This window comes from Peromyscus eremicus, chromosome 4, assembly GCF_949786415.1.
Source record: "Peromyscus eremicus chromosome 4, PerEre_H2_v1, whole genome shotgun sequence".
NCBI classification, from domain to species: Eukaryota; Metazoa; Chordata; class Mammalia; order Rodentia; family Cricetidae; genus Peromyscus; species Peromyscus eremicus.
The window spans coordinates 146,646,945-146,674,249 of record NC_081419.1 but is presented as its reverse complement, the minus strand read 5'-3'; the positions used below and the strand labels follow the sequence as shown (position 1 = coordinate 146,674,249).

The following is a 27,305-nucleotide window of genomic DNA, read 5'->3' as shown; positions in this document are numbered from 1 at the left end:
CCCTTTCCACCAGTTCTTATTAGTATTATTGTTTTTGTTTATTTGTTTGTTTTTTGAGACAGGGTTTCTTTGTGTAGCCTTGGCTGTCCTGGATTAAAAGCATGCACCACCACTGCCCTGACACCTTTTTACCAATTTTAAGGGAGAAAGGAAAACACATTGTTTTTCATTCGTTTTGGAATAGGAAGTTATCATTCCTCCATAGTCAGCATGATGGGAAATGTGTCACAGTAAATAGTTTCCCCCAATTTCCTTCCCCCAGATTCTGAGTTCCACTTTCCAGAGATAACTCCTGCTTAGCCCTCATGGGTACCTTTACAGGGATGATGTCTGGGTGCTTAAGAGCTTAGATATAGATTCTAATTTCTGTTTTGCTTCTTATACAAATGATGGTGTAGCCAGACTTTCTGATTTTCTTTGGGACCGCCAGCTCCCAATAATGACATGGAGAATTATTTATTAATTATGAAAGCTTGGCCTTTAGCTTAGGCTTGTTCCCAACTAGGCTCTTATAACTTAAATTAACCTGTTTTTATCAACCTATGTTCTTCCATGTGACTTTTTTACCTCTCTTCCATTCTGTATGTCTGACTCCTTCCTTGTCTCCTTGGCATCTCACTCATGCCTAGATTCCCACCCCTGAGTTTCTCTCTCTCCCAAAAGTCCTGCCTAACCTCTTTTCTGCCTAGCTATTGGCTGTTCAGCTTTTTATTAAACCAATCAGAAGGCACCTTAGCCAAGACGCATCTTCACAGTGTACAAAAAGATGACCCCACAACATGAAGGTGTGTGCCTTAGTTACTTTCCTGTTCCTGTGATGAAACACCATGACCAAGGTGACTTGTAGACAAAAGGGTTTTTTGGCTTAGAATTCCTGAGGGTTAGAGTCCATGATGGTGAGGACGCATGATGGCAGGTAGTAGACACGGAGACAGGAACAGAAGCAGAGAGCGCACATCTTCAAACAGAAAACACAAAGCAGCAAGCAGGAAGTGGGAGGGGTATTTACTCTCAATGCCCCTCCCTCAACAGTTTGGCTCTCACTCCTGCCCTTCCTCACTAACGACCCACAGGACGGCGGCACCTCGTGCTTAGTAAAGCTTCTCTTCTCCGGAGAGAGACGTGGCGTTTCCCACAGGTGCTGTCTGCAGTCTTTGCTTTCTCCTTTGTGTTGTGTGTATGGTGGTGTGTTCTCGAGTGTGTGTGTGTGTGTGTGTGTGTGTGTGTGTGTGTGTGTGTACATCAGAGGACAACTGGAAGAAGTCAGTCCTCTCTTGCCGTGTGGGTTGCAGGGATCAAACCCAGGTGGCCAGGCTTGGTGGCAAGCACCCTTACCCACTGGGCCATCTTGCCTTCTCATCCTCTGGCTTTTTCTTTATGCGGGTTCAGGGAGATCAAAGTCAGGTCCTCATGCTTTCGAGGCAAGCCCTTCCCTGACGAGCCACCTCCCCAGGCTTGCTGCCTCCTCTCACCCTCTGCCCATGGCTCTGATGATCGTGTTCTGTTTGGTTCTGACTCTTTGCAGCTTAGTTTGGTTTTCTTTGCCCTTGTGGTCCCAGACAGGAGTGGACATGATCACTTTCTCCTGTGTGGGTCTGGGCTTTGCTTCTTCCCCTCTCGTCAGAGGCCATGGCTTTAGTCTGGGATTGGAGGCCCTAGCTAGAATCTTGAGGATGACTGAAGGACAGTCTGGCTTAGGCATCGCTTTTCTTTTTCTGCAGACTGATGCAGAGAACTGGGACAATCCTGATCTTCCCACACCTTCTAGAACATTCTTTCGTCTGAGATTCAGAATGCTTGCCTAAGTTCAAGGCTGTGAGGAGACCACAGTGTTTGGGGGCCACTCTCTGCTTTCTGGACTGTTCCCTGATCCCCTCTCTCCCACTCCCTATCAGCTTTCCCTGCCCCTGAGACTTACGAGGGCCTCTAGAAAGTTCTGGAGTCTCACCTTCTACATCAGGGGCTGGTGACCACTTTCAGCTTGAAGCTTGTTGTTGTCACTTTTGAGCTTTTTTTTCTTCTTCTGTGTATGTGAATGTGTATATGTGCATAGGTGTGGGTATGCATGGATACATATGCACATGTGTGTGTGGAGGTCAGAGGTCTAGATCAGCTCTCTTCCTCTATCACTCTCCACTGATTGGCTAGACAGGCTGCCCAGTGAACTCTAGGGATCCACCTGTCTCCTTTCTCCCGAGCCCCAGTGCTGGGATTACCCATGCATGCAGCCATGCTAGTCTTTTTACATGGATCCTGGGGATCCAGTCACATCCTGTGGTTGCCTGGTGAGCACTTTACCCATGGAGCCATCTTCTCAGCCTGAATTTTCACATTTTTAAATAGTTTCCAGCAAACCAGAAGAAACCTCTGTTGGCACAAGAAATGCTATGGTAGTCACTTCATTGTCCACAAGTGTGTCTGGTGGCACCAGTCACGCCCCTCTGTTCCTGTGGTCCACAGCAGCTTTTGAGTTTCAGTCACAGAGTTGAATAGCTGTGGCAGACACCTGATAACCTGCCGAGCTGGGTGTGTTGGCTCTTTTGAGGACAATCACTTCTGGGGAAGTTTATGGCGTTGGCCCTGCACCAGCTTTTCTCAGCCCGTGCTCCCTGAAGAGCCACAGGTGCCCCTCAAAGGGAAGGGTTCACGGTCTGTTAAGTATGAGGAATGCCAGCTGAATAAACCAAGCAGGCTTCTCTTGAGGACTTACTGGAGACCATTTTGCCAAGTGTCCCTGGTTAATCTCAAGGTGAGGGTTTCGCACAGAAGAATCCAGAGTGTTTCTTTTGCAACAGAATAATTCCGCTCTTAAAAGACCTGGTAGGACATATGGAAGACAAGAGAAAAATGAAGTATAGAGGTCAAGACGAACTTGATTTCCCTCTTCAGAATGGCTGTTTCTTTGGATTTGGGGGACACCTGTTGGGACTTCCAGCTTGATTCAGTGGGTCCTGAGTGTCTGTGTCCTGACAGTCCTACTGACTCGTGTGGCTAAGTTTGATTTTCCCCTTAGGTGGCTTGTGCTCATCGGCCAGGCCTCCTTCTCTCCGCTCCTTTCCCAGAACCGTGACAGGTCTCAGCAGGCTTTGAGGTAGGGCAGTCTGGTGCATAGAACTCGGTCTCAAGAGCCAGGTGGCCCCCGCTGGAATGCCAGCCCTGCTGTTCCCTAGTTTGGTGACTAGGGCAAGTTATCAAAGAACAACCCTCTTCTGGAAGACGGCCAATAGCCGTTCCTGCTCCCAGGGTATCTGTAGTAGCTCAGTGTGCTTACACAGTGCGTGAAGTAGCGGCGGCCAGGCAGGAGGGTCTCTTGGCTCAGGCTGGACCTGCCTCCTGGGTAAGGCACAGAAGGGAAGGCGTGCTGCCCACTGTCCAGGAAGGCCTTTCATTGGTCCCCTGGGCAGGAAGGACTGCCCACAGACCATCCAGACAGATATGCACGAGGCTACTGGCTGTGTGGGTGAGGACCTCCAAGGAGGGCAGGGTGATGGGCACTTCTTAGCCCAAGGCTAAGTCTTCCCCATCTGGTGGTCTCCAGTGAGAGAGGTCCTTTAGAGTCACCTGAGCACACAGGCCCCGTCCATACTCACCCATGGCAAGTCCCTGAGGGTGTCTCATAGCTGTGTTCTTGGGCATCTTGGCACCTGGGTAGGTAACAACAGCCCTATGAGCCTCTCACACCCCATGTTGGGGACACTCTGCTTATTTAGAGAGGTGGATAACGGACAGACTCCACTCTTGCTACCACGTGGGTGAAAGGCTCATGGGGCCCACTGGGGAGTCAGTGTAACTAGCAACTACTGTGTGCTGGGCCTTTAACTGGCAGCAGAGTCCCCCATGCCCAGCCTGGGGACCTGAACTAATTCAGGTTACCTCGATGTTTTGGACAGCTCCTGCTGAGGCCAGGCTCAGGGTGGCACCAGGGCAGAAGGAGGCAGGGTAGCAATCCTCACCCTGACTCTCAACAGTTCGTCAAGACCACCAAGCCTCGAGGCCACGCCACCTGGCTGGAGGAGACGTGCCTGGTGGTAGCCAGAATTTGGAGCTGGTTGCCCGTCAGGCCTCAGTTTCCCAGCTCAGGGACATCTGCTTCCATCCTAAAGTGGTGTTCTTTCTGGAAGCCTGATGGTGTCTCCTGACGTCAGATCCTACAGGATGGCAAATTGCAGAGTCCTCAGGCATGCTCACTGCTCACTTCCTCCATCTGGCCCTGAGAGAGGTCCCAGGTCAGAGGTGCCCTTCCCAGACCACCCAGGCAGTGTTCAGAGTCTGCCTCTGTCCCTTGGTCTTCCAGCTGCAGGCCCCTGCTAGTCACCAAAGCAGCACAGGATTCTGGGGGCGAGTGTGTGGTGTGGGATGGAAGTCAGCACCCTCTGGATACCGAGCCTCCCAGAAGACAGGCAGACAGCACTGGGGAGGGATGCTGTGGGGGTGAAGGCTGGTGACTCTGCTTTTCATACAGAAGAGACCACAGGAGAGGTGTTGGGTCCCCCTGTCCAACCCCCATGGCCTACCTTCCCCATCCCTGGGCCAGCCACTAGGCTGGTGCTGGGCGTGGGGGTGGGGGTGGGGTGGAATAGGCGGAAGGAGAGGAGGACTGCCCAGGCTCCTGTGGCTTTGATTGAGTTGGTGGCATTCCAGGCTCTGGTTCTCCTGTAGCTCCTGGAAGGGCAGTCCAGTGGTCCCTGGGGTACCATTGCTGCTCCTTAGGTCGCTGTTGGGTGGTTTCCGTAGCCCATCCAGCCTCTCAGAATCTTCATTCCTTCATGGTCTCCATGGACATGCTAACATTACCTCCTTTATACCCCGTCCTTTCTGGACTTGGTCTTTCTCCTGGCATCTGCCTACTCTTTCTTTAGTGAATGGCGCAAAGTGAACTAGGCCATCCTGAGTCAGCTAGCCAGGTAAGGATTGTTTGTGTCTCAGCCATCTGCTGCAGGGACTCACGTCTGTATGAAGAAAGGTGGTCATCGCACCGGCACTCAGCGGAAACACAGTGGCGTCTGTCTATCTTTGGGGTGTACCAATGGTTTTTCTTTTTATAGCTTTTTTTTTCTTAAAGTTAGGACCTTGTGTATCTCAGACTGGTCCCAAACTTGTTATGTATTAAAGGGTGACCTTGAACTTCCGATCCATCTTCCTCCATCTCCCAGGTGCTGGAATTACAGGCACGGACCTCCAGGCCTGGTTTTATGCATAGCAGTGATCAAACCTAGGGCTCTGTGCGTGCTAGACAAGCGCTCCACCAACCGAGTGCTCCCCAGCTTCCGCCACAGTTTTCCTTTACGGTCTGGAAATAAACAGGTGAGAGTAGATATCAGCAAATGCCTTCTAGAGCCTTCCAGAGGCTGGGTGTTTACAGTGTGAAGGGGGATTGTTTGCTCTCACCAGTGCTCCTTAGCGTGAGGGTAGCCAAAGGCTGCATTTGCAACTGTACACTGGCCGTGTTCTAATAAAACTTTATTTGCTAAAGCAGGCAGTCAGCCAATTGCAGGATGCAATTTGCTGATTCCTGAGCTAGAGTATCTGTAGTATTAAGGCTTTCACCTTTTGGCCCATCACCTGAGCACACTGGCATTTTGTCCTGGGCCCTAACACGGCACATTTGGCAAGATGGCTGCCTCCAGCTCAGGTCCAGCGTGGAGGGAGAAGGGACTCTGTGGATAGGATAAGTGATTCATACTTTCAAACCGGACTTGTTAGGGAAGGAGACACATCTAAGAAGCCCACTACCCAGCCCCAGAACAAGTGAGGCAGGAGAAATTATGGTCTGCAGGCCTCCAGGGAGGAGGGAGCCAGAGACCAGGGGTGGGCCGTGAGGTCTGCATCTCCCCCGTCCTCTAGACTCTCCTGACCACACCTTTGCTACTCTGCCTGGGCCCTTTGGACAGGCCTAGCTGGCAGCTCCCCTGGCCCTCCCACTGGGTGGAGTGTTGAGTTGGGCTGGAGGAACTGAAGACCAGGACCTGGCTTCTACACAGCAGGAAATGAGAAGCCAGGTTCCCATGAAAACCTGTGTGTGGCTGCTTCTCACTGTGTCCACAGTCACCAACCCTGGACACTACCCAAGACCTCACCAGATTATTGGATAAACGGACTATGATGTGTGTGTTGTGAAATACTACTCGGCATTGAAAAGGATTAACAATGGAAACATGGGGCTTCATGGAAGGATGTGGAAGACATGTAAATTGAAATAAGTCAGTGCAGAAGACTGGGAGAGGACATGTGATGGGTCAAGAAGATTTAGAGCCCCAGGGAGGCCCCACATCGCACTTAGTAGATCAGGATAGTAACCCGATGGGATAACTCTAACTGAGGGATTAGTTTTGTGCAATGCCAGTGGCCTCGGGCTCCCTCTGACATAAGTGTCCCAGACATGGTTCGTGGCCTGTGAGAGCAGCAGCCCCCTGCTGAGAACGGGAAGAGTCAGTGTGTGTGTGTGTGTGTGTGTGCGCGCGTGTGTGTGTGTGTGTGTGTGTGTGTATGTGTGTGTGTGTGTGTGCGCGTGTGTGTGTGCGCGTGCTGTGTGTGTGTGTGTGTGTGTGTGTGTGTGTGTGTGTGGTGTGTGTGTGGTGTGTGTGTGGTGTGTGTGTGGTGTGTGTGGTGTGGTGTGGTGTATGTGGTGTGTGTATGTGTGTGTGTGTATTATGTGTGTGTGTGTGGTGTATGTGTGTGTATTATGTGTGTGTGTGTATGTGTGTGTGTGGTGTGTGTGTGTGTGTGTGTGTGTGGTGTGTGTGTGTATGTGTATATGTGGTGTGTGTGTGGTGTGTATGTGTGTGTGTGTATTATGTGTGTGTGTGTGTGTGTGTGTGTGTGTGTGTGTGTGTGTGGTGGTAGCACTGACTCAACCGACTGTTGCAGTTGACATCAATATACATGCCAACATGCAGATGTGCAAACAAAACAGCTAAACACACACACACACACACACACACACACACACACACCTCACCCCCTAAAAAGTCACTTTTACTATTTCTTACTTTTAAAAGGAATAAAATAAACAGGGCTGGAGCTGGGGCTCGGTAGAGACTTCCTACCCTGTGTGAAGTCCTGGGTTTGATCTCTAGCACCTCGTAAAGGGGTTGTGTGGTGCACGCCCGGAATTCCAGCACTCTGGAGGTAGAGTGGCAGGACGGGAAGTTCAAGGCCAGCCCCAGCTGTATAATGAACTTAACACTAGCTTGGGCTACAGGAGCCCTTGTCTCAAGACACAAAACAAGAAAGCAGCCACAAAGGGGCCAGCATGTCTCAGGGAGGAAGAGCCCACTCTGGCCCTGTCCACTACTGCCTAGCTGGTGGGCAGGTGCCCCACGCCTTCCTGCTTGTAGCCCAAAGGAGGCTCTCGGCACACAGCGAGAAAAACGTCCTGTCTCAGCCTTAGGGAGACACAAGATGCCAGCAGAGTTGGAGTGACCAGCGACTGCAACGCTTTCAGTGTGGTCCTGCACGCAGCAAGCAGTCCTTGCTTTTCGGAAGTTCAGACGGGGCAGCCTGCTTCCTTACTTCCCAAACCTGCCTTTTCATAGGCATGTCTGTGGGCTTTGGGGTGGAGAAGAACACCAGTCGGCTGACCCTCGGCTAAAATAGAAATTGTTTCTAATTTTGCCAAAGACACAGATTTTGTGGTTCAAAGTATATGTATATTGTCTTTCTGCCTTCATTAATTAATTCATCCACTTCTACCCCATGCCTTCCTTACTCATAGCCTTGCTGGCTGTTTAAACACAAATAGTCAAAACAAATGATTGCAAACACTAATTGAAACTGTCATGCAGAAGCATCTCAAAGGAAAAGGGATTCTTACCATCACCCCTCTTGTTTTGTTTTGTTTTGTTTTTCGAGACAGGGTTTCTCTGTGTAGCCCTGGCTGTCCTGGATCTCGCTCTGTAGACCAGGCTGACCTCCGAACTCACAGAGATCCCCCTGCCTCTGCCTCCCGAGTGCTGAGATTAAAGGTGTGCACCACCACTGTCCGTCTACACACCGTTTTTTTACTGCTCCCTTGTTCAGTTTCAAAGTGAGGAGCACAGCGCGGTGGCCTACGCCTTTAATCTCAGCATTCAGGAGAAGCAGGAGGATGGCTGTAGGTTCAAGACCGGCCTGGGCTATGTAGTAAGACCCTATATCAAATATGTACGTGTGTGTGTGTGTGTGTGTGTGTGTGTGTGTGTGTGTGTGTATGTGTGTGTGTGTGTATGAATATATATAGGCACACCACTGTGTATAACAGACCAGGGCATCATGACAGAACATCTGCCAGTACTGGGGATGAGTTCAGGGCCTCCTCCGGGCTGGGTAAGCGCTCTACCTGGGAGCCACAGCTCATTAATTTATTTTGATTACTTTGTATATGAACACCTAAGACAAGGCAGACAGAGTAACAGCCAGCCATGGCTTTCCATCCAGGACCCCTTTCTTCTTAGGGGTCATGTGACATTGGGGTCCTGGGTGAGGCTGCTTGAACACTCTCCAGTGCATAGAGCACCCTCCAAGGGTGCATATCTGTGGTGCATCCCCCAGCTTCTTATCCTGCTCCCATGTGCCATAGCTGTGGGTTCTGCTTCTGGACTATAGGAAGTCATGCGCCGAGTGTGGTGTGGGCTGTGTTCGCTGCCTAGCTGTGACAAAGTGCTGGTCACAGTTCGTCAGCAGTCAGGAAGGAGAGAGATGAATGCTGGGGCCCAGCTCTCTCTCTCCCCCTGGGACCCCAGCCCACCACATTCGTGGTGGTCTTCCCTCTTCAGTGAAACCTTTGGGAGAGCTCTTTACAGACACTCCCTGAGGTGTGTCTCTGATTCTAAATTTAGCCACAATGGCAAGATGGCAACAAAAAGAGGGTGAGCTGTCACTAAACAGGGTGTGTTTAAATTCTTCTAAAGACTCGGCAGCCGTTTTCCTGACCCCGCTTTTTGTTGAAGGTAAACAAATGCAGTGGGGTTGTCTTCCAGCCTTTACACAGAAAACCCGAGTCTTTCCCCAGACTAGGTAATAAGGACAGAATCAGCACTTGCTCCTGAGGGTCAGCTCCATGCCAGGCCCAAAGAGGGCGTGTGCCCATGATGCCTGTCGCCAGCCTCTGAGGAGGGGGTGAGATAATTCCAGGCTAGACTTAGTCATGGAGGTGGGGCGTTCACGGTGGTGGTCGGGGTGAGAATGAAGGTTGAGCTGACGTGACCCAGTGACAGCTGTGTCACACGAGACCCTGTCTGTGCTGTTCCTTCCACGGGTAGCCCTTGTTTGAAAATATGGCTTCCCTGGGCTCAGTACATGAAGGCAGTTTCTGGAATGCCATCTGTCTCCCTGCACTCTGCTGAGAGGTTACGTTTCTCCCGAACCTTAGAGCAGCAAGCGTGTTTTCTAGAGATTTCCAGAACACCTCTCTTCTGTGTTCTGGCTGAACTGGGTCACGTCTCACCCCTGAGCAGTGACAATGATTGTATGGGATTAGGTGCCTCTTGTCAGACCACATCCCACCCAGCCCCGAGGCCAGGGCCCAGTCAGCTTGAGCGAAGCTGCCTAGGTTCAAAGTGTGCCATTCACCAGGGAAGCAGGGACACGAGACCGATGGCCTCATCCTGCTTCACACAGGAGGAAGTCAAGGCTGCACAGGCATCTGGTGGCAGGTGTGGGTTTGGTTCCTGCTTAGCAGAGGTTATGACCAATGGAAGTGGCTTTGCTGACATCTGCCAACACCAGCCAGCAGGTCAAAAGGGCCACAGGACTGGGACCACTCTTGGCACCTGGATTTAAGGGGTCCAGAGGGACATCAGGGTTTCAGGCATTTTTATTCCACCCTAAAAGCCTTCCAGGGGGGAAGCCCAAGTCCTCGGGGCCCAGCTTTAATGGTTTCTTTTATAGACTCACTTGTGTTATAGATGGATGAACTAAGGGGGACCCCGCTCAAGAATGCAGGAGAGCTGGACGATGAAAGCGGGGGGGGGGGGGAATTGTGGGGGTTGGGGAAATGTGTTTTCTTAAACATGAACCCTTAAAACCACACTAGCTCCCGGGACTGAGCGAGGCTCTGAAGGCTGGCCTTCCCCAGGTCTGACCTGCCTGGGGACACCAGCTGATGTGACTTCCCAAGGCCCTCCAGAGCCATCCCTTCTGCTGGCCTTGGTTCTATCCCTGGACTTGGGGTTGCAGTAGCTACAGTGGTGAAGTGTCGTCCCGTCCCGTCCCTGCGGCGGCGCCCCCCCCCCATCCCGGGTCGGATCCTGGGTCGTTGCTTCTGAGCTGCATGCTTTTAGGCAGGTCCCACAGCCTCTCTTGTCTTGTTCTGCTCCGCACAACTGTCTTCATCTGATGTCTCCCAGCTCTGAAGTATTCGTCACCACGTGTGACCTTAAATTCTGTTTCTTAAAAGCTCATCATGGTTGGTCCATGGGAAGAAGGACAGCCCAGGACCTGCAGGTGAGTCACTTTACTCAGTGATGTGACAAAATGCCCAGCAGAAGCCACATAGGAAAGCTTAGTTTTGGGGGTGTGAGGCAGCTGGTGACAGGTACCCACAACCAGAAGCAGACAGAAATGAATACTGATGCTCAGTGTCCTTTCTTCTTTATACTGACTCCAGGACCAGCCCACCCTGGAGATAGGGATAATACTGCCCACCTTGAGGATAGATCCTCCCAGGTCAGTTAACCCAGTCTAGAAACGGCCCTGTAGAAATAACCAGAGCTTTGTTTCCACTGACAGTCAAGATTTGTCAATAAACCCTGGATGTTCATGATCGTACTTTCTCACTCTGGTTTCTGGATCTCTAGGCTCTCAAGGAGCACTTCTCTCCTCTCCAGGCCTTTCATGATCCTTCCTAATTAGGGGAGCCTGCAAACTCTGCTGAATGCCCTCGATTCTCTTTGAAAGAAAGAGGTTACTTGGAGTCAACTGCCATGATTTGTCTAGCCTCCTGGATTCAAATTCCCGAATACAGACAGCGGAGCTCAGCACACCATGGTGGGAGGAGGGGGCTCTTAAAGTGAGGGGAGAGTAACCCAGGAAGCCAGGCTGAGTCTGGACGTCCTCACTCCACAGGCCTGGTGAGGGCCTCAGGTAGAAAAATGACACTAATCTTAACCCTCACTCAATCCTAGCAATAACTTAACACTAGCCCTAACCCTAACCCTAGCACTAACTTAACCCTAACCAACCCCCACAACCCTGACCCTTGGTTCCAAGAAGGGATTTCACACAGCACCTGTTAAGTTAAACTATACTTTGTCTCCCATGTTCCACTCCCCAGCCCCGTGCCTCAGTTTCCCATCTTTGTAAAGCCTTCACAGCTTTAGCCAAGGATGTGCCAGTCTCACAGAAGTGTCTTTTTTCTCATTCCCATGGCAGAAAACTGACTGATGGGTAAATGGGACCTCTAGGGACATGGTCGGTCGGTCTGTCTGTCTCTCTGTCTCTCTGTGTGATGCTAGGGCGGAGCTCACAGTTTTGCACGTTACACTCTACACTGAGGTAAATCCCATCCCAAGTCCTCTTTATATTTTTATTTTGAGCAAGTCTTTCAGTCTCCCACGTGAGCTGAACCTTCTATCCTCCTGCCTCAACCTCCAGAGTAGCAGAGATGGCAGGCATGCAGCACCAAGGTTAGCTCCCCCAACCCCAATTTCATGTGAATCTCTTTCCAAACAGAGAGTTGAAATCAACATCTTTCCAAAGGTTAAGCGGGCAGTAGGTAGGCAGCTGGAGGGTGTCTGGGGAAGGCGTCCAAGAATCACTTCTTACCGTGCTCACTTCCACTGCCCCAGGCTGGTCCTTTGGAACCCTTCTGTCTGTTCAACTGTATCGGCCTGGACTTTGACTTCTGTCTTTCACCTTGTCCGGTCTCAGGGCCAGCCCAAGGTCATCATAGAGAACACTCTAAGTCCCCAGCCCAGTAGCTCTGCTTTCTGTCGTCCCCTCCTGTCCCACTTTGGGTATCTGTGACTACGTCCCACAAGCTGATGGCTCCCAAGTACCAGGGCTCAACCCATCCCATGTAAAGGCAGAAGTCCTGTACCCGGTGGTCAGCGCCTGTGGACCTTCCCTAGGCACAGGAAGGTCCTGCCTAGTCCCTCCACTGCAGGCAGCTCCTGGCATCTGTGGTGGTGTGTAGCCTCTCTCTTACTTTTCACGAAGCCCCTGACCCCTGGCATGAAGCCCTGTCCTGCATGGCCCGGCTGTTTCTCAGAGGCTTACACTTGCCAAGACCTTGTTCAGGCAGAATGCTTGCCACAGGCCGGGAGGTGATCTGTGCCTCCAGCCTGTTATCACTTGTCACCCTACCTGCCTGCTTCTCTTTCTCATCCTCCTGGAATCCAGCTTTTCTCTCCAGGCCTTTACTTCTGTAGGGCCCGTCTCCCATAGTGCTCTTTCCCACATACTTAGGGGTCACGCCTCACTGCCACCTGGTCTCTCCTCTGGTGGCCTCTCCATTGCCATCAGGCATTGGCATTCATGCTCACCTCCTTGGCACACAACAGTTGTATTCCCTGCCCCTTGAAGCTTGGCCAACCAAGTGGCCCACTCTGGCCAGTGCAGTGTGAGCTGCACATCGGCCACACTAGCCTGAGACCCCCTGCAGGTCTTGGCCAGAATCCTCATGCTTCTTAGTGTCAGGGTCACCATTGGGTGATTGTGTGCTGCCTCCCATGCTCCCAGGGGTCACCAGAGAGCAGGGCACCCCTAAAACAGCTCCTGAAATTGCCCAAATAGTCCTTGTCGGATGAATGAGTAGCAGTGAATGGGTTGTGAGGATAGAATCATGCCCCTACCCCTTCCCTGTCCCTGCACACCTCTGTAACGAATACCTCCTCTGCAGGGCAGAGCATCAACCCCAAGTTGGCGGGCCTGATTGGGCGGCATGGACCCCAGAACAAGCAACCCTTCATGGTGGCCTTCTTCAAGGCCACAGAGGTCCATCTACGTAGCATCCGGTCCACTGGGGGCAAGCAGCGCAGCCAGAATCGCTCCAAGACGCCCAAGAACCAAGAGGCACTGAGGATGGCCAGTGTGGCAGGTAGGCCAATGCAGTCTGAGCAGCCAGAGGGGACCATATGTGCAAATGCATTGTGGATGGTTCCAGAACAGATCAGCCTGTGAGCTGGGACGTGCCTGTCCAGCATGTAGCTTCTCCGGGATTCTGGTGACCTTGAAGCAAGGCAAGGGCTAGGCACAAATCAACCAAGCCTGCTTGTGAGGGCTCCAGGCTGACTCAGTCTTCCAGCTCCTGGCCTTGGGATTCTGAGGAAACACCCAAGGGAGTTTGGGCTGTTTAGAACTAAGGAGTGAGGCCACCAGGCCGTTGCCCTAAACCCCCATCCCACCCTCCCACCCTCCACTTCAGGTCACCTTGCATTGCACATGGATTCTTTCTCTTGTCTTGAAATTGACAGTCATTTAATTTCTGAAGGGAGAAGGTAACCTGCTGCGGCGGTTGGACCTTACTGTTTCTGGGGTGTGTCCCCCAGTGCCCTGGGGAGACTTCGGTGGGTAGAGAGAGTTGTGTCAAAAGTATAGACGGACACAATCCTCTTTCCACAGCATCAGAACTTACCATTAATTCAGAGGCTATGCCAATTTCATTGGCTTTAATTCACCAAATACCCCTTTCCCTCGGTAGACATGGCCGCTTCCAATCATAGGTTCTTATTCCAACCTTAAGCAGCAGTGAGCCAGGCTTAGTTACTTAACAGTTAACGACACAGCACACATTGCACATGTGTAGCATAACGTGACTTATTAGCACACACATCGCAGAGTGGATAAGGAGTAGTACAGGGAGAAGCAGCGCCCCTCAGAAGGCTGTTCTAAAGCTGAGGGGCAGAGCCGACCCCGCCTCAAGGAAAGCCTCTACGGGGATAAAGGAGTCTCAGGCTGAGCTCAGGGCTCTTCAGAGCAGAGCTGCCAAGTGATGCAGGTCTAGGTGAGCTTTGGTGTTGATTTGCAGAGGGCTGAGGGTGGCAGGTGGGGGCTGGGGCTAGAGTCCTTCCCTATGGCAATTTTCCTGGGCAAGGTTCATGACCAGTGACCAGGGCCTGGGTCACTGTGCCAGCGTGTCCTAGCCCAGTGAGAGAGTTCCATCTGGTATGATGGATAGCTCGTGAGCCTGATGTTTCTGACATAAGCTATATTCTTAGATGGCATTGTTTACGGACACAAATAAATTACCCGGAAGTCTCCCCTCTGGTGTGGCTGATGGTACTGCTTTACTTATATAAATAAGATGCAGAGTCCGTCTGCCTCAGCATTCAGACTCATCATGGAGCCACTCAGGGTAGCACAGTTGATCTGTTAAACAGGTTACCTGTGGGTGAGGCACAGCCTGAAAGCTGCTGTTCTGATCAGTCACGCAGAGTCACCTGCCTGCTCTGTCAGCAGCCCGAGTGTGGATAGAGACCTTATAAGCATTCTCTTCTGCCAGGTAGGGCCTTTTATAGGCATCTCAAAGGGGTCTGTGAGCCCCGAAATAAAACAAAACAAAACAAAACAAAAACACACTGAGTTTCCTTCATATTTGGAGGCCTTGTTTATGCTGGGACTGGAATTCTGTAGTGGAAACCTGGATGTAGAAACTATTTGGGGCAGGTAGATGTGATTGTCACCTTCATCTGTGTGTGGTGATAGGCCCAGGATTGGGGATGGTGACTGGGTAACTCAGCTCATTCCAGGGGTGCAGAAAGAGTTCCCATGGGAACTGAGCTGAGGCCTGTGAGCAAGGTCAGGCTGGTCCCATTGCTAAGGCCTGTGTACCCTGAGGGTACCAAGCCTCATGGTTTAGCTTTTCTGACACCTTTGAGACTGTAGTGGAGGAGGCAGCTGGAGCCACAAGTAGGTGGAATATTCTCTTGGGAGTCTCATCTTCGAGTTTGAAATCCATCCCAAGCAGGAGTGGGACTTTTATGGTTTCAAGCTGTGTGCAGTATAGGTGTGAGGTCGTGCTGGGTGCCCTAGGAAGGGTGGGTATAACAGGGTGAAGGAGGGCTCCGGAATCTGAAACTTCCCAGAAGCCTCTGCAAACTCAGCTGGCAAAGAGCTCTGGTATGTCCCATGCCAGCAAAGGCGACCTTGTCTTGTAGATCTACAGTGTTTGCCTCTGGACTAAGAGGAATGCTGAGGACTCCACCCTACGGTGTCCCACAGAATGCCCACTTTCATAGCCCCAGCACAGGGTCCTCACTCCCTTGAATCACAGCTAGTCCGTCTGGCTCAGACTCTGCCTACTCCTAGAGATTTCAACTCCCTACTCTCGTTTTAAGTTCTTCCAAACCCTGCCTGGAAGTTTAACATAAAAAAAATTCCAGGACTGGGGCCCCACCCTGGTTTAGTGAGGCAGCCTGTGCATGTGCGGAGGCGTGTGCCCAGTTCCTTTGAAGTGCTCACACCTCACATGATGGGCCACACAAGTTGAATTCTCTCTTGCACGCACATCATCCTTTATGTGTCCGGCTGGAGACACATGTCCCAGCATGCCTTTGCCTGGAAGTCTCTTTCCTGTGGGCCACCCCTGCTCCAGGGCTCCAACTGCTATTGAGATACAGGTGGAGAACCTGGGTCCCTTCTCCCCTTCGATCCAACACCCTGCTAATTGGCCATCTTCTCCAGCCGACCCTGGGGTGTGGAAGCAAGTCTGAGCACCTGTCTTAATTTGCCTACTACCCGGGCAGGGCCTTTCAGAGGTTCAGCGGCTGGTGGCTGGCACTGCCTACTGTTCACTGGCTCTCTGCTCTACTGGGTGGGGTGGGTGGAACCAGACTGGGGGCAGAGGAACCAGGTGTCTCCTTTATTACTTTCCCTTGCTTTTCTGCTAAGAAGGACCTGAGAATGCTGGAGAATTCCAACCACCTTCTCCTGGGGCGGCCACAACCCCCGATAGGAAAAGTAAGAGTCCATCCCCCATAGCACACCCACAGCTAGCTTCCAACATTAAACCAAAGATCTTCACTGGGATCTGCTCCTTTCCAGCATGTGACAGATATCGCTAATTATCACAGCGTTTTTTTCACATCTCACTTCAGGATCCACCCTGACTCAGGACTGGGAGCTGTGGGCAATCTGGCCCCAGCGATCCTACTCAGAACTTTACCTTGCTCAGACTGCTTCACCCTGGGCTGAGGAGGTGGTCCACTTCTTTCTTTCCTTCCTGCCTCTCCACAGGAAAGGGGAATAGGGCTTGTGGAGTGGATAGTGCTAGCTTCAGCCCCCAGCTTTGCCACAGTGGTGAATGGCCCCTTAGATAGCCACTCCATAGCTGTTCCAGAAGGTAGACCAGTTGTCCCACTCTGTGGACTGTGCTCTGATAGTGCCCTGGCCCTTGACCTTTGTGTTGAGACAGCCTTGACCTGTGCTATTTCTTCCTGACCTCAGAGCTGTGCAGGTGGAATTCCTATGCATCCAGAGAAGCCGACTCTGAGGGATGTGTCACTTGTCACCAGACACCCTATGGCCTGTCAGTGGGCTCCGAGGGAGCAGTCATCACATTTGGGAGGTGGTAGGGTATGTGGGGATGAGGAGTCGCCTGAGCGCTCAGGCACCTGACCTGTAGGGCTCTATCGTGTAGACCAGGGACCTGGGCTTTATGTGCAAGGACAGATGATGGAAAGTGCTAGGACAGTCAGGTGGAGACAGGCATTAAGTAAGTACCAACCATTTATGCAGCTGCAGAGTAGAGGAAGATCCCACAGCTCTGCACGAAAGACAGACAGACAGATTCCCACAGTGTTTACAAAGTGCAGTCACCAGACCAAATGCTACAAACTTACATCCTTCTAGAACACCCAAGCACACTGTTCCTGGCCTTTAAGGAAACTCAGCTGCTGCTGTTGGGGGCCATGAGCTTTCCGTGGTTTCTTCCTGATGGTGTCCCCATCCTTGGTTCTGGACCTCCTGGACCTGCAGGTGCATGAGCGTCTTGGGACTGACTCGGTGGGCCTCCTCAGGCAGAGTGGTCTGGAAGCAGGATAGTCTGAGCAGACTGGGGGGCCTCTACTAAGGGTCAGGGTGACATGAAGGCTGCAGGTCCTCAAACTGGCTTCTGAGCCATCACTGTCCTTCAGCCCCCAAGTCCAGTGGCTGCTCCCCCACTGCAGAACCAGAGAGACTTGAGCATGGGTGTGTTTCTCTCTCCTTCCCGGGTCTTTCTCCTTGTCCATGCAGAGAACAGCAGCAGTGACCAGAGGCAAGCCTGTAAGAAACATGAGCTGTATGTCAGCTTCCGAGACCTCGGCTGGCAGGTAAGTGTGGCTGAGTCCCCACACACTGGGGCTTTCTCTGTCCCTGCCAGCCACAAGGCTGTCTCTATGGGTGCAGTGTGTCACAGTTTATGTCTTTTTCCCCCTCAGGGACAGGGTCCCATATGTCCCAGACTGGCATCACACTCACTGTGTAGCCTAGGATGACCTTGGACTCCCCTACATCCACCTCCCAAGTGCTGGGGTCACAGGAGTGTGCCACCATGCTTAGTTTGTACCATGCTGGGAACGGAACCCAGAATGCCCTGCATGCTAGGCAAGCACTCTACCAGCTCAGTCCCAGGCCAGTCCATAGTTCTTGTCTTTACTGGTGAGATGTCCGATGCCAGGAGCCCTGACCTGAGAGAACGCCTTGGACTGAATACTTGCAGACATCCATGACGTCCCATGACACCCGAGGTGCGGTTGACTCTTGGGCCAGAACTTGAAACATCACCTTCTACCTTCTGAAGTGTGAACTTTTTCTTCATGTACACTCTAGTTCCACACCCTTGGCTGGCTGCTTTTCCCACATCTCCCACATATGACCGTGTGTTCGAAGCCAGCCCTGGAGGGCCAGCTCCCTCCACCTCGTTCTGTGACTCAGATCGGGTGTTTGTTTCTGAGCCAAGCAGACTGTTGTGTTGGAAGTGAGGGCTTTGCACATGCTGTTTCTCCAGCGTGCTGTGTCGAACACTACTGCAGTGGGAGCTCTCCACTTGCCATCCCTAGACCGTATGGCATTATGGAGCAGCGTGACAACATTTCCAGGGCTCCCAGAATACCCTGTCTGGATTACCCGAGCCACAGAGGGTCACTAGCCTCTTGCTCAAGAAGGTGCACCGGGCAGGGAGGTTTGCTTTAGATCCACAGGCATGCCCTGTTTTGACAATGGAACAAAATGTTGTCATCTACAATGTTCACTCTGAACCCATACATACAAGAAGGTGCAAACAAACAGACAGACAGAATTCAAATGTTTGAACTCTTTACCATACTCTGCTGGGTTTCATTTGTAGCTGTCCTTACCCAGTGGGTGCAAGGCCCAGGCTGTGAGACGGACACACTTGGGGGCAAGCTGAGGCATGCCACCCCTAGCAGAGACAGGAATGTTCTAGTTGTGGCCTCTGACCCGTGGCTCACTCCCTGCTGCTCCTGCACCTCTGGTCCAGGAGATGCAACACAACGCAAGGGTGTCCCCTCTAAGCCTTGAGTTCTTTTTCTTCTCTTCTGCTGACCTCACAAAATACCACACTCACTTCCCTGCCCCTGAAGGGACTCCACAACCCAGAAGAACATAGTCTGAGCCTGGGTCTCCTGAACGTGAGGAAGGACACACGGAGGTGGGACACACAGGAGTGGGACCCTGCCCTGGGCTCTGCAGGGTCTGGGTAAGACGGGGCCTCACTCCCCTCTCTTTGCAGGACTGGATCATCGCACCTGAAGGCTATGCTGCCTACTACTGTGAGGGGGAGTGTGCCTTCCCTCTGAACTCCTACATGAATGCCACCAACCACGCCATTGTCCAGACACTGGTGGGTGCCTCCTGAGGGTGTGGCCTATGGGGGGTGTGAGTGGCTCCTACTGCCTTTATCCAGGGCCTGAGCAGCTGTCTGTCCAAGTATGTCAAGACTCTTGTGGGTACCTGCTGTATAAAAGGCTAAAAAGATATATTTTAGTCATATAGTGGTATAAAGATGATTGTGTGTGTGTGTGTGTGTGTGTGTGTGTGTGTGTGTGTGTGTCTATCTTGGACCCTATCACTGTGCCTCGCTGAAGACTGGATCCCCTCCTGGTGGGAACCATCCTCTTGAGTGTCAGCATGCCATACTGTGTTATGATAAAACAGGACTTAGCTCCTGGCCCTCCCCCAGCCTCTGGCCCTCTCCTGCAATAGGTAGACTTCAGTTTGTCAGGACCACAGCCCCCTTTGCCAGCTCATGACTTTCTTTCCCAGCTTTGAAGTTGAACATGAAGTTTCAGTAATTTGAGAGGCTTTATCTGTTGATTGTCTGCTGTGTGCCAGGGGCTGGGGACACGGCAGGGGATAGCTCCGTATTCTTGACCTTGGGCTTTCCTGACCAGGGGAGGAAATGGTCAACTGAGCAGATGAGAGTTTCAGAGGGAGAGAGTGGATGAAAGGGAAGAGGGCAGGAGGCAGCTGCTGGTTCTGGTCACCCCTCTGTGGGTCACTGGGAAGAGCCAAGTGATGGGAGGGTGCGCTGAGCCCATGCTGGTGCACGAAGCCTCGGGTTGATGCTGCTCTATCCAGGCCCAAGGCAGCCTTGCTCTCTGCAGTGGATGTTGTCTGGCCTTCTCTCAACAACCAATCATCCATGCTGGTTTGAATTCTGGTGCTGAAGAGCTCACCACATGATCCTCTTCCTCGAAGTTCTGTTTGTTATTCAGATTTATGTTTAACTCATGCCAAACTTGTAAGTCCTGAACAGAAAGCTCACTCATGCCCTTCATTTAGTCCAAGCTTTACCCTGTGGCAGAGGAAGGGTCCCCACCACTCCCTCCCTCCTCTCTCTTCCTTTCTCTCTCTTTTTCTCCTGCACTTGTTTTTATGGTTAAGAGGCTGGTCCCCAGAGCCTCATGCATGTTCGGCAAACTCTCTACCATAGGTGTGTCCCTAGCCCTTAGGTTTCACTAAACTTTCTGGCCTGGTCTTGATCTCACTGTGACCTTGTGGTCCTCCTGCCTTAGACTCTGAGTAGCTGGAATTACAGGCCTGCACCCCAAGACCAGCAGCAAGGAATATCTTTTTTTTTTTCGACACAGGGTTTCCCTAGCTGTCCTAGAACTTGCTCTGTAGACCAGGCTGGCCTGGAACTCAGACATCTGCCTGCCTCTGCCTCCCGAGTGCTGGGATTAAAGGCGTGCACCACTAGCACCCGGCTAGCAAGGGATGTCTTTAAGTACTGATTTTCCAATATTTTCCCTCCCCCTGGACTATAAACTGCTGTCTGGACCTCGTGCTCTGCCAGTGCGGTTTATCGGACCTGCTCTGAAAACCCGGAAGGTGTTGTGTCCTGTCCTGTGGCTTCAGGGCCCTTCTCCAGCATCCTTCACCACTGCCTTCCTGGCCCAGGGGCAGGGGCACAGCCTCCTCCCTTAGCATTTCACCATGGAAGTATCCAGTGCTGGAGGGAGGAGGCCTCTGTGGTCACGTGGACCAGGGGTAAATCCTTCTCTGGAGCATCCTAGTATTGAATAAACTGGGTGCGGTGGTTTAGGTCTATCATTTCAACCCAGCATTCAGGAGGTGGAAGCTAGATGATATGAAATTCAGGATCATCTTTGGCTCCACAGCAAGTTCAAGGCCAGCCCTGGGATATAAGAGCCCCTATCTTAAACAAACCAGTAGCACACGAGAACTGAATCTCTGGCCTATCTTAAGTACCGAGTTCACCTAATGACATGGATTAGTCAGCTGGGCTGGGGTCAGCCTGGATGAGTAGCGGCCTCTCCCTTCAGTTGGCTCCACTCCTCCCTAATCCCTGCTGCCTACTCCAGGTTGACTTTGCTTGTCAAGGGTACTTACATGGTAACTGCAAGGCGTTTGGGTTTTTTCTTGTCTGAACCCCTGTGTGGTGCACGAGTACCTGTGAGCAAAACAGCCCTCTCTTTGTCATTGTCATGATGCTGGGGATGGAACCTAGGACCTTGTGTGTGCTCAGCAAGCACTCTGCCTCTGAGCTACAACCCATCCCTTCAGACAGAGCGCTTTTTGAATGGGCAGCAGTCAGGAAGGTCTTCAGTTTGGATCCCAAGCTGTCTCTCCCACATTAGATATGTGCGGGAGAACTGTGGGTCCTGGTTCCTTCACGTGCACAGTGGAGGCGAGTCCTGAGCTGAGCTGGGTCATGAGACGTGCTCACCTGTCATTTATGGTCATCTTAGCCAGGCAGTAGACGTTCTTTGGAGAACTGTAGAAGCCCGCAGAAGGCCTCACCGCCTCTCACCATGATTTATGTTGGTGGCTGCAGGTTCACTTCATCAACCCGGACACGGTACCTAAGCCTTGCTGTGCACCCACTCAGCTCAACGCTATATCTGTCCTCTACTTTGACGACAGCTCCAATGTCATCCTGAAGAAGTACAGAAACATGGTGGTCCGGGCCTGTGGCTGCCACTAGCCTCTTCTGAGAGCCTGACCCTTTGGGGCCACATTGTTCCAGATCTGTGGTGTCTCACCGTTAGTCTCTCACTGCCCACCTTGGCGAGAAGCGAACAGATCAGCCACCTCTCCTGAGCCTTCCCCTCACCTCCCCACCTGGAAATACGTAAGGCATGAGAAGCCTGAGCGCCCAGTGGCTGGCAAGCAGGCTTTAATTCTGGCACATTATGGACAAGATCCTACAAGCTGCCACAGGCAACATTCAGCAGGAAAAATACCTTCCAAGAATGAGACTGCTGGCCACATGGTCCCTGTGGCGCTCTGAGTCCTTGAGGGCTAATTGGGAGTGTCCTTCAGCCAGGCCATCCGCTGCAGCAGGAGGAAAGGCGCAGCCAGTGTGGGCGCTTACGTCTGTGCTGAAGAAGAACCAGGCAGAAGTCCCTGTAACAACATGTCACAATAAAACCCATGAATGAAAATGGTTAGGATGTTACAGATATATTTTCCTAAACAATTTATCCCCGTTCCTTGGTTTATTCTGACTTCATAAACAGAAGCTGGGGCCTGTGGAGGCTGGGAAGGCCCCCTCCTTTTCATCTGGTTTCCTTCTGAGGCTGCAGGGCCCAGTGTTTACCCAGAACTGCCCAAATCCACCGTGTAGGGAGGGGAAGGAGGGATGTCTGCTTAGAAGAGACCAGGGAGTACTGGCCTCAAAGGAGGTATGCTGGGGTGGAGCAGGAGGGAGGGACACACCCCCACCCCCACACACACACGTGAAACACACACAGACTTTGGAATGGCTCTGCCAGCCCCTCGGCCCCAATTCCTGCCCTGTGCTAGGAAATAATGAGGAAATTCAAAGTAAACAAAGACAGAGGGTAGGACAGAGTTTTCACTCCACCCCTATGTGAGGAAGCACCGGATGCCCAAAGCCCACGGGTGCAGGTATTCGGGGCAGTGTCCTATAAATAAGGCCTTTCTGGCCACACACCATATGGCTGCCGTTCCTCACTCTCAACCCCTATCAGAAGGCCCTGCAACAAATTGGTTCCTCAGTTTGAGGGAGACTGGGTTCAGGGTTGTACTGGACTTAGAAGGACTTAGAGGCACCCTTCTAACCACGCTTCCTGCCTCAGGTGGCATTTCTGTCATGGCTCAAGCGAGCCCACTCTACCTGGGTCTCTGGTGCCCTAACCATCATGCACCAGCTCCTAGCTTCAAATGCAAGGCTGTGGTGAGGGCTGGACTGTCTGCCAATGTTTCCTGCATCCACACAAAGAATGGGGTTAGCCAGGTGGGACCCATGGCCCTGTAGTGTCTGGTCACGTGGGGAACCAGTTCTCTCTGTCTGTGATCCTGGAAACACTGGGTTCTCTTCTGTTATTATTATTGTTTAAAAGTTTTCTTCTTCAGTAGCTTGGGCTGCAGCCTCCACTCTGCCTGGTCAATGGAGGGAAGAACATTTCTTCTTGTAATTTGTTTTGTGTGTTGGCAGATCTGGGGCTTTTTGTGTGACTCCCTCATGGTACACATTTTACTACTCATGGCCCTAGTCCGCCCGCAGTCAGTGTCTTTTGTACATTTAAATGTGTAAATAATTATGACAAGACAAAGAAATTATTTATTTCCATCTGAAGTTCTTCAGGCTCCTCATGGAGGACAATGGGGTCACTTTCCTTCAATCTGTTTGTTTTCTTATTTAAGACTATTTATTAACAGTCGGACCGATGTACCCATAGCTGTTGAATAAAGTGGTCCTTAGTGGAAAATCTGTATAAATAGAGTAAAAGGGGGTTTGACTTTGCAATAAAAGGAGACGTTTGGTTCTGGTTGTCAGACCCATGTGTGTATTTCTGTCTTTCCCCTCACCCCTGGACTGCTGGACATTGGAGTTTCATTTGCTGAGAACCTGCGACCTTGATCTCTACCATTAATGGAATGTTTATCATCCAGGCCCAGGGGGAAGCGGGTGCTCGTCAATGTTTGGTGCAGCTGCATGGGGCTCCAAGCAGGAGAGCCGAACCAAGCAACAAATGTGAGTTTGGTAGGCTGGATGGCAAGGATCCTTGACTGAATTACAGCCCAGCTGTCAGCAGCTGCTTCAAAGAGGTAGGGGGTAAATTAGCTGTGTTTACTGCTAACATAGTCAAGGATTTAGTCATCCCAATAAAATAGAGGCACAAGAGAGGAAAGGGGGTGTATACCCCAAACTTAAAAGCAGCACTGGCCTCACAGCTGGCGTCATTCAGTGCCCGTCACCCGGACGGTTGGGGGCTGCCCTTGCAGGCCAGCTGTGGAGGTAGGTGGCCCACCGCAGGCCTGGATAGGGTGTGGGCCCCATCAGGCTTGGAGCAGCGCTCATCTGGCTCCATCTGTCTTTGAAGTGTGCACGAAGGTCACCTGATGGATGTTTCTCGAATCCCAGCCGATACTTGGACAGGCTGCTCTGTCTTCCCCTGTTGACTCAGACCCAGCAACCGCTCCTAACACATTCCAGCCCCTGCAGTTTCTAAACCCCTGCTGTCACTGTCCTGACAATTTAGCTTTTGTTCTGTTTTCCAGGCTGAAGACCAGAGCCACAAACCGGAGGTCCAGATGTGGCCTCCCAGATGTGCCTTATCCTCTCAACCCCACCCCCAGGGGTGTTTACACATTTTTAAAAACACAAATTCGTTGCCAGTATGTTTTTGCAAATCCGAAGTTTGGGTTTCTCTTGAGCCGTGGACAGAGTGGGCCACCTGGTTCCTCCCTGGGTGCTGTTCCTAGCTGACCAGAGATGCCAGCGCCCCAGTCACCACCACACTCCGTTGCCTCTTCCACAAAGGGGTGAGGTCAGTTGACATTTTAAAAATGGCAGTTGAACATCTATTTGTGCCCAAGTCCCAGAAGGAATAAGAAAATGAAGGCTACTCTGAGCTTCAGGACAGGCAAGTAGCTTTTATGATTGTCGTAAGCTGGCCCGTTCCCACAGCCCTCGGCAGACCCTGTGGCCATCATGTGTGGTAGACCAGATGTACTTACCTCCTCTCCCCTTTCCACTCTTTTGGCTTCCACTTCTGCCAAGTGCTGTTTAGTACTGGGCACCAACAGGTGACAGACCTTGCTTAAAGCCCTCCAGTTAACCGTTTCTGAAACCCAGGCTCCCCAGAGTCGGAATTTCCTAGAGCTGTTTAGGAAGTAGGGGTTACTGACTCCGGGCTTTGAATCCAGGCTGAGTTTCTGAACTGCACCCTTAGCATGGAGCCTGCCTCCTGCTTCCAGACTGTTTGAGGCTCTGCACCTCTGGACATGGCCTTGACCTGGATTCCCCATGATTGCTGGCCTGAGCAAGCAACTTACCCATTGTGGTCCCTCCCTTCTCCCCTGGCCTGGTGGACATTGTGGGAGCAGGGAGGGGTGTCGGTGCCACGGGGTCTCCTCTGGAGGACCTCTCACAGGAACATTGGGGTACCCTCTGGAGGAGTCTCTCATGGACACTTTGTCCTTGCCTCTGCAGTTTTTTTTTGTTTTTGTTTTTGTTTTTTTGTGGAAGATTAGTGTCAGTTTCCTAGGGCCAACACAGCTCACTTTCCTACACACTGCTTAGCAGCCTTGACCCTACCTTCGGGAGGCCCTTTCTTTGGGAACAATGCCCGCCATATTCAAGGAAGGCCCTGTCTGACAGATGGCAGAGTTCTTGCAAGCCTCTTGGAATGCTGCGTCATTGCTCACATCAGGAACCCACAGACGCTGCATGGACATTGAAGTGTCAATCGACAACGAGCATGATGCACAATCACAGGGCTATGCTGAATCCAGGGTTCCCACCAAGACCCAGTTAGAATGCTTATTTGTCACCCCAAATCCTCTAGAACGTCATTCATCGCCCAGCTCCTTGATGTGCCTAGGAGGGGCACCGGGTGGCCTGCTCCTCACTGCTCTGTCTGGAGGATGGCTGCTCAGGACATAAAGAGTAGTACTTGGCACTTGAACAAGCTCAAGACAAGCCTAAGGGCTGCATTGGCTCCAGCTTCAGTAATGGAAGCAGCACAGGTCCTAGTTGTCATGGGGCTGGTAGTCTTCCCTGGATGGGACCCTGCACGACTGTTCACACACAGCATCAATAAAATAATGCCCCTAGTGGGGTACTACTCATGATGTCACTGGGAAACCCCTCAGGGAGTTTGTGCTGACAGCCTTGGCCAGCCTCAGTCTCTTCTAGGACTCAACATTGTCAGGTTGGCTGGTCCCAACCCATACTTGGGGTGCTGAGTGTCTGTCCCTGCCAAAGACATGCGTGATGACCTCCTCAGACATTTCCGATTGGCCTGTGAGTCCCATTCTCCTGGCTCAGACCCTTCAGCACTCTGGCGCTGGCCTCTTTTGGTCCCAGATTTGAGGAAATAAAAATAGAAGAGGAAAACATTCTTCTCTCCAAGGCTGTTTCGACAGCTGCTTGGATGGAGGCAGAGTGCACCTGGCCAGGAGGACCGTGCTGCCCCCACGCCACCAACTCTGGTGCTCCCTGACTCCTGCAGTCTTCCCAATTATTAGGACAAGGCCCTGACTCTGTGATCAGCTCAGATGAAACATGGTGGCTGAGTCACACCCAGAAATTACCCTCCCAGCTCTACTGGCCCACCTCAAGTCTGGTCCTACCCACCATTCAGCTAGGGCACAGGCTCCACCCTCCAAAGGGCCCTGAGTGTAATTATGTGTTTTGCTGTGGCCGGCTTGAATTGATTAATGTTTGTGGACAAGTGCCCCATATTTTTATTTTACCTGGGGCTCCACGGATCCTGTGGCCAAGGGATAGAGTAGGCCATCTATCACATGTCACTCACCAAGGACATTCTTAGAGTCTGTGAGCCTTAGGTGCTGTCCTGGGCAGGACAAGCTCTTGGAAGGTGAACAATAAGCAAGCCATCAAGGAAAAGGTCAGACACCAGCAAGGTCTCACAGGAATTACCCAGGGATCCCAGAAGGAGGAAAGATCTACTCAAGCTAGGGCCTTCAGAGGTGGGTGGAGGGAAGTGGGCAGGGTCAATGTGAAAAGCAGGGTCAGGGCAGAGGATAGGGGTGGGCTTCTGATGAGCTGGGTGCAGTCGTTTAAACTCCCCCCCCCCCCCGCCGCCCCCCGCCGCCACTGCCAAAGTCTCCTAAAAATGATGGGCAGAAGGCTGAAGAGATGAATCAGCAGTTAAGAGCACTGGGCTGCTCTTGCAGAAGGCAGGGTCAAAATCCCAGCACCTACGTGACCTCTCAAAACTGTGTGTTACTCAAGTTCCATGGGATCTGATGCCCTCTTCTGGCCTTCTCGGGCACTGCATGCATGTATATACAGACATATGCATGCAAAATGCCCAATGCAAAAAAGCAGTTAGTAACCTATAAATACTAATAATTATAAGAAGAAAGATTAGGTGCATGATCCAGCACAGTTTCTGATACCCTTGGAATTCCTTGATAGGGATGACCAGAACATCTCTTGTCATTCACAGCAAGCCCTGTCCACCCTATTCAAGTTTATGGTGAGCCAACCTTGGGTCAAGAGAGCAGAACTTTCAGCTCCCCGGACTGAAGGAGCAGGTGTGCTGGCCCAGAGGCCACTGATGGCCAGGGATGTTATCCACTGTGTCACCGCTTGGAAGCTCTCGGCGCATAGCACAGCTGACTGGAGGTGTTTTGATAATTAGATGTTAATAAGAGACTAGGAGTCAGGAGATGTGGGCACTGATCCAACTAGTCACGTGACCTTAATACTGGTCTCTTGAGCCTTCTCTTCCCATGTCAAGGCTAGACAACTCAGTGGGATTTTGTTCTGCAGTTCTGGCGGTACTGAGCAGTGTTTGGGGGTCACCAGTGCCGTTTCTCAGGTGTGCCCAGTATGAGTTCTGAGGGAGCCATGGCCTTCATTCCACACTGTAGCTGTTTCCTCTGCTTCTTGCAGGAAAGGAAGTGACCGCAACGCTAAGAGT

The 27,305-nt window shown here is 51.8% G+C and overlaps 1 protein-coding gene across 1 annotated transcript in view; it reads left to right on the top strand.

Annotated features, from left to right (window-relative positions):
- Bmp7 (bone morphogenetic protein 7) overlaps nt 1–23,184 on the top strand; it is a 75,448-nt gene extending 52,264 nt beyond the window's left edge. Inside the window, exons 4-7 of the mRNA XM_059261993.1 lie at nt 12,818–13,015; nt 17,152–17,228; nt 18,650–18,760; nt 21,218–23,184. Coding sequence (XP_059117976.1) covers nt 12,818–13,015; nt 17,152–17,228; nt 18,650–18,760; nt 21,218–21,367 — 536 coding nt within the window. The 3' untranslated portion in view covers nt 21,368–23,184. The remainder of the gene's footprint in view (nt 1–12,817; nt 13,016–17,151; nt 17,229–18,649; nt 18,761–21,217) is intronic.
- The last annotated feature ends 4,121 nt before the right edge of the window (nt 23,185–27,305 follow it).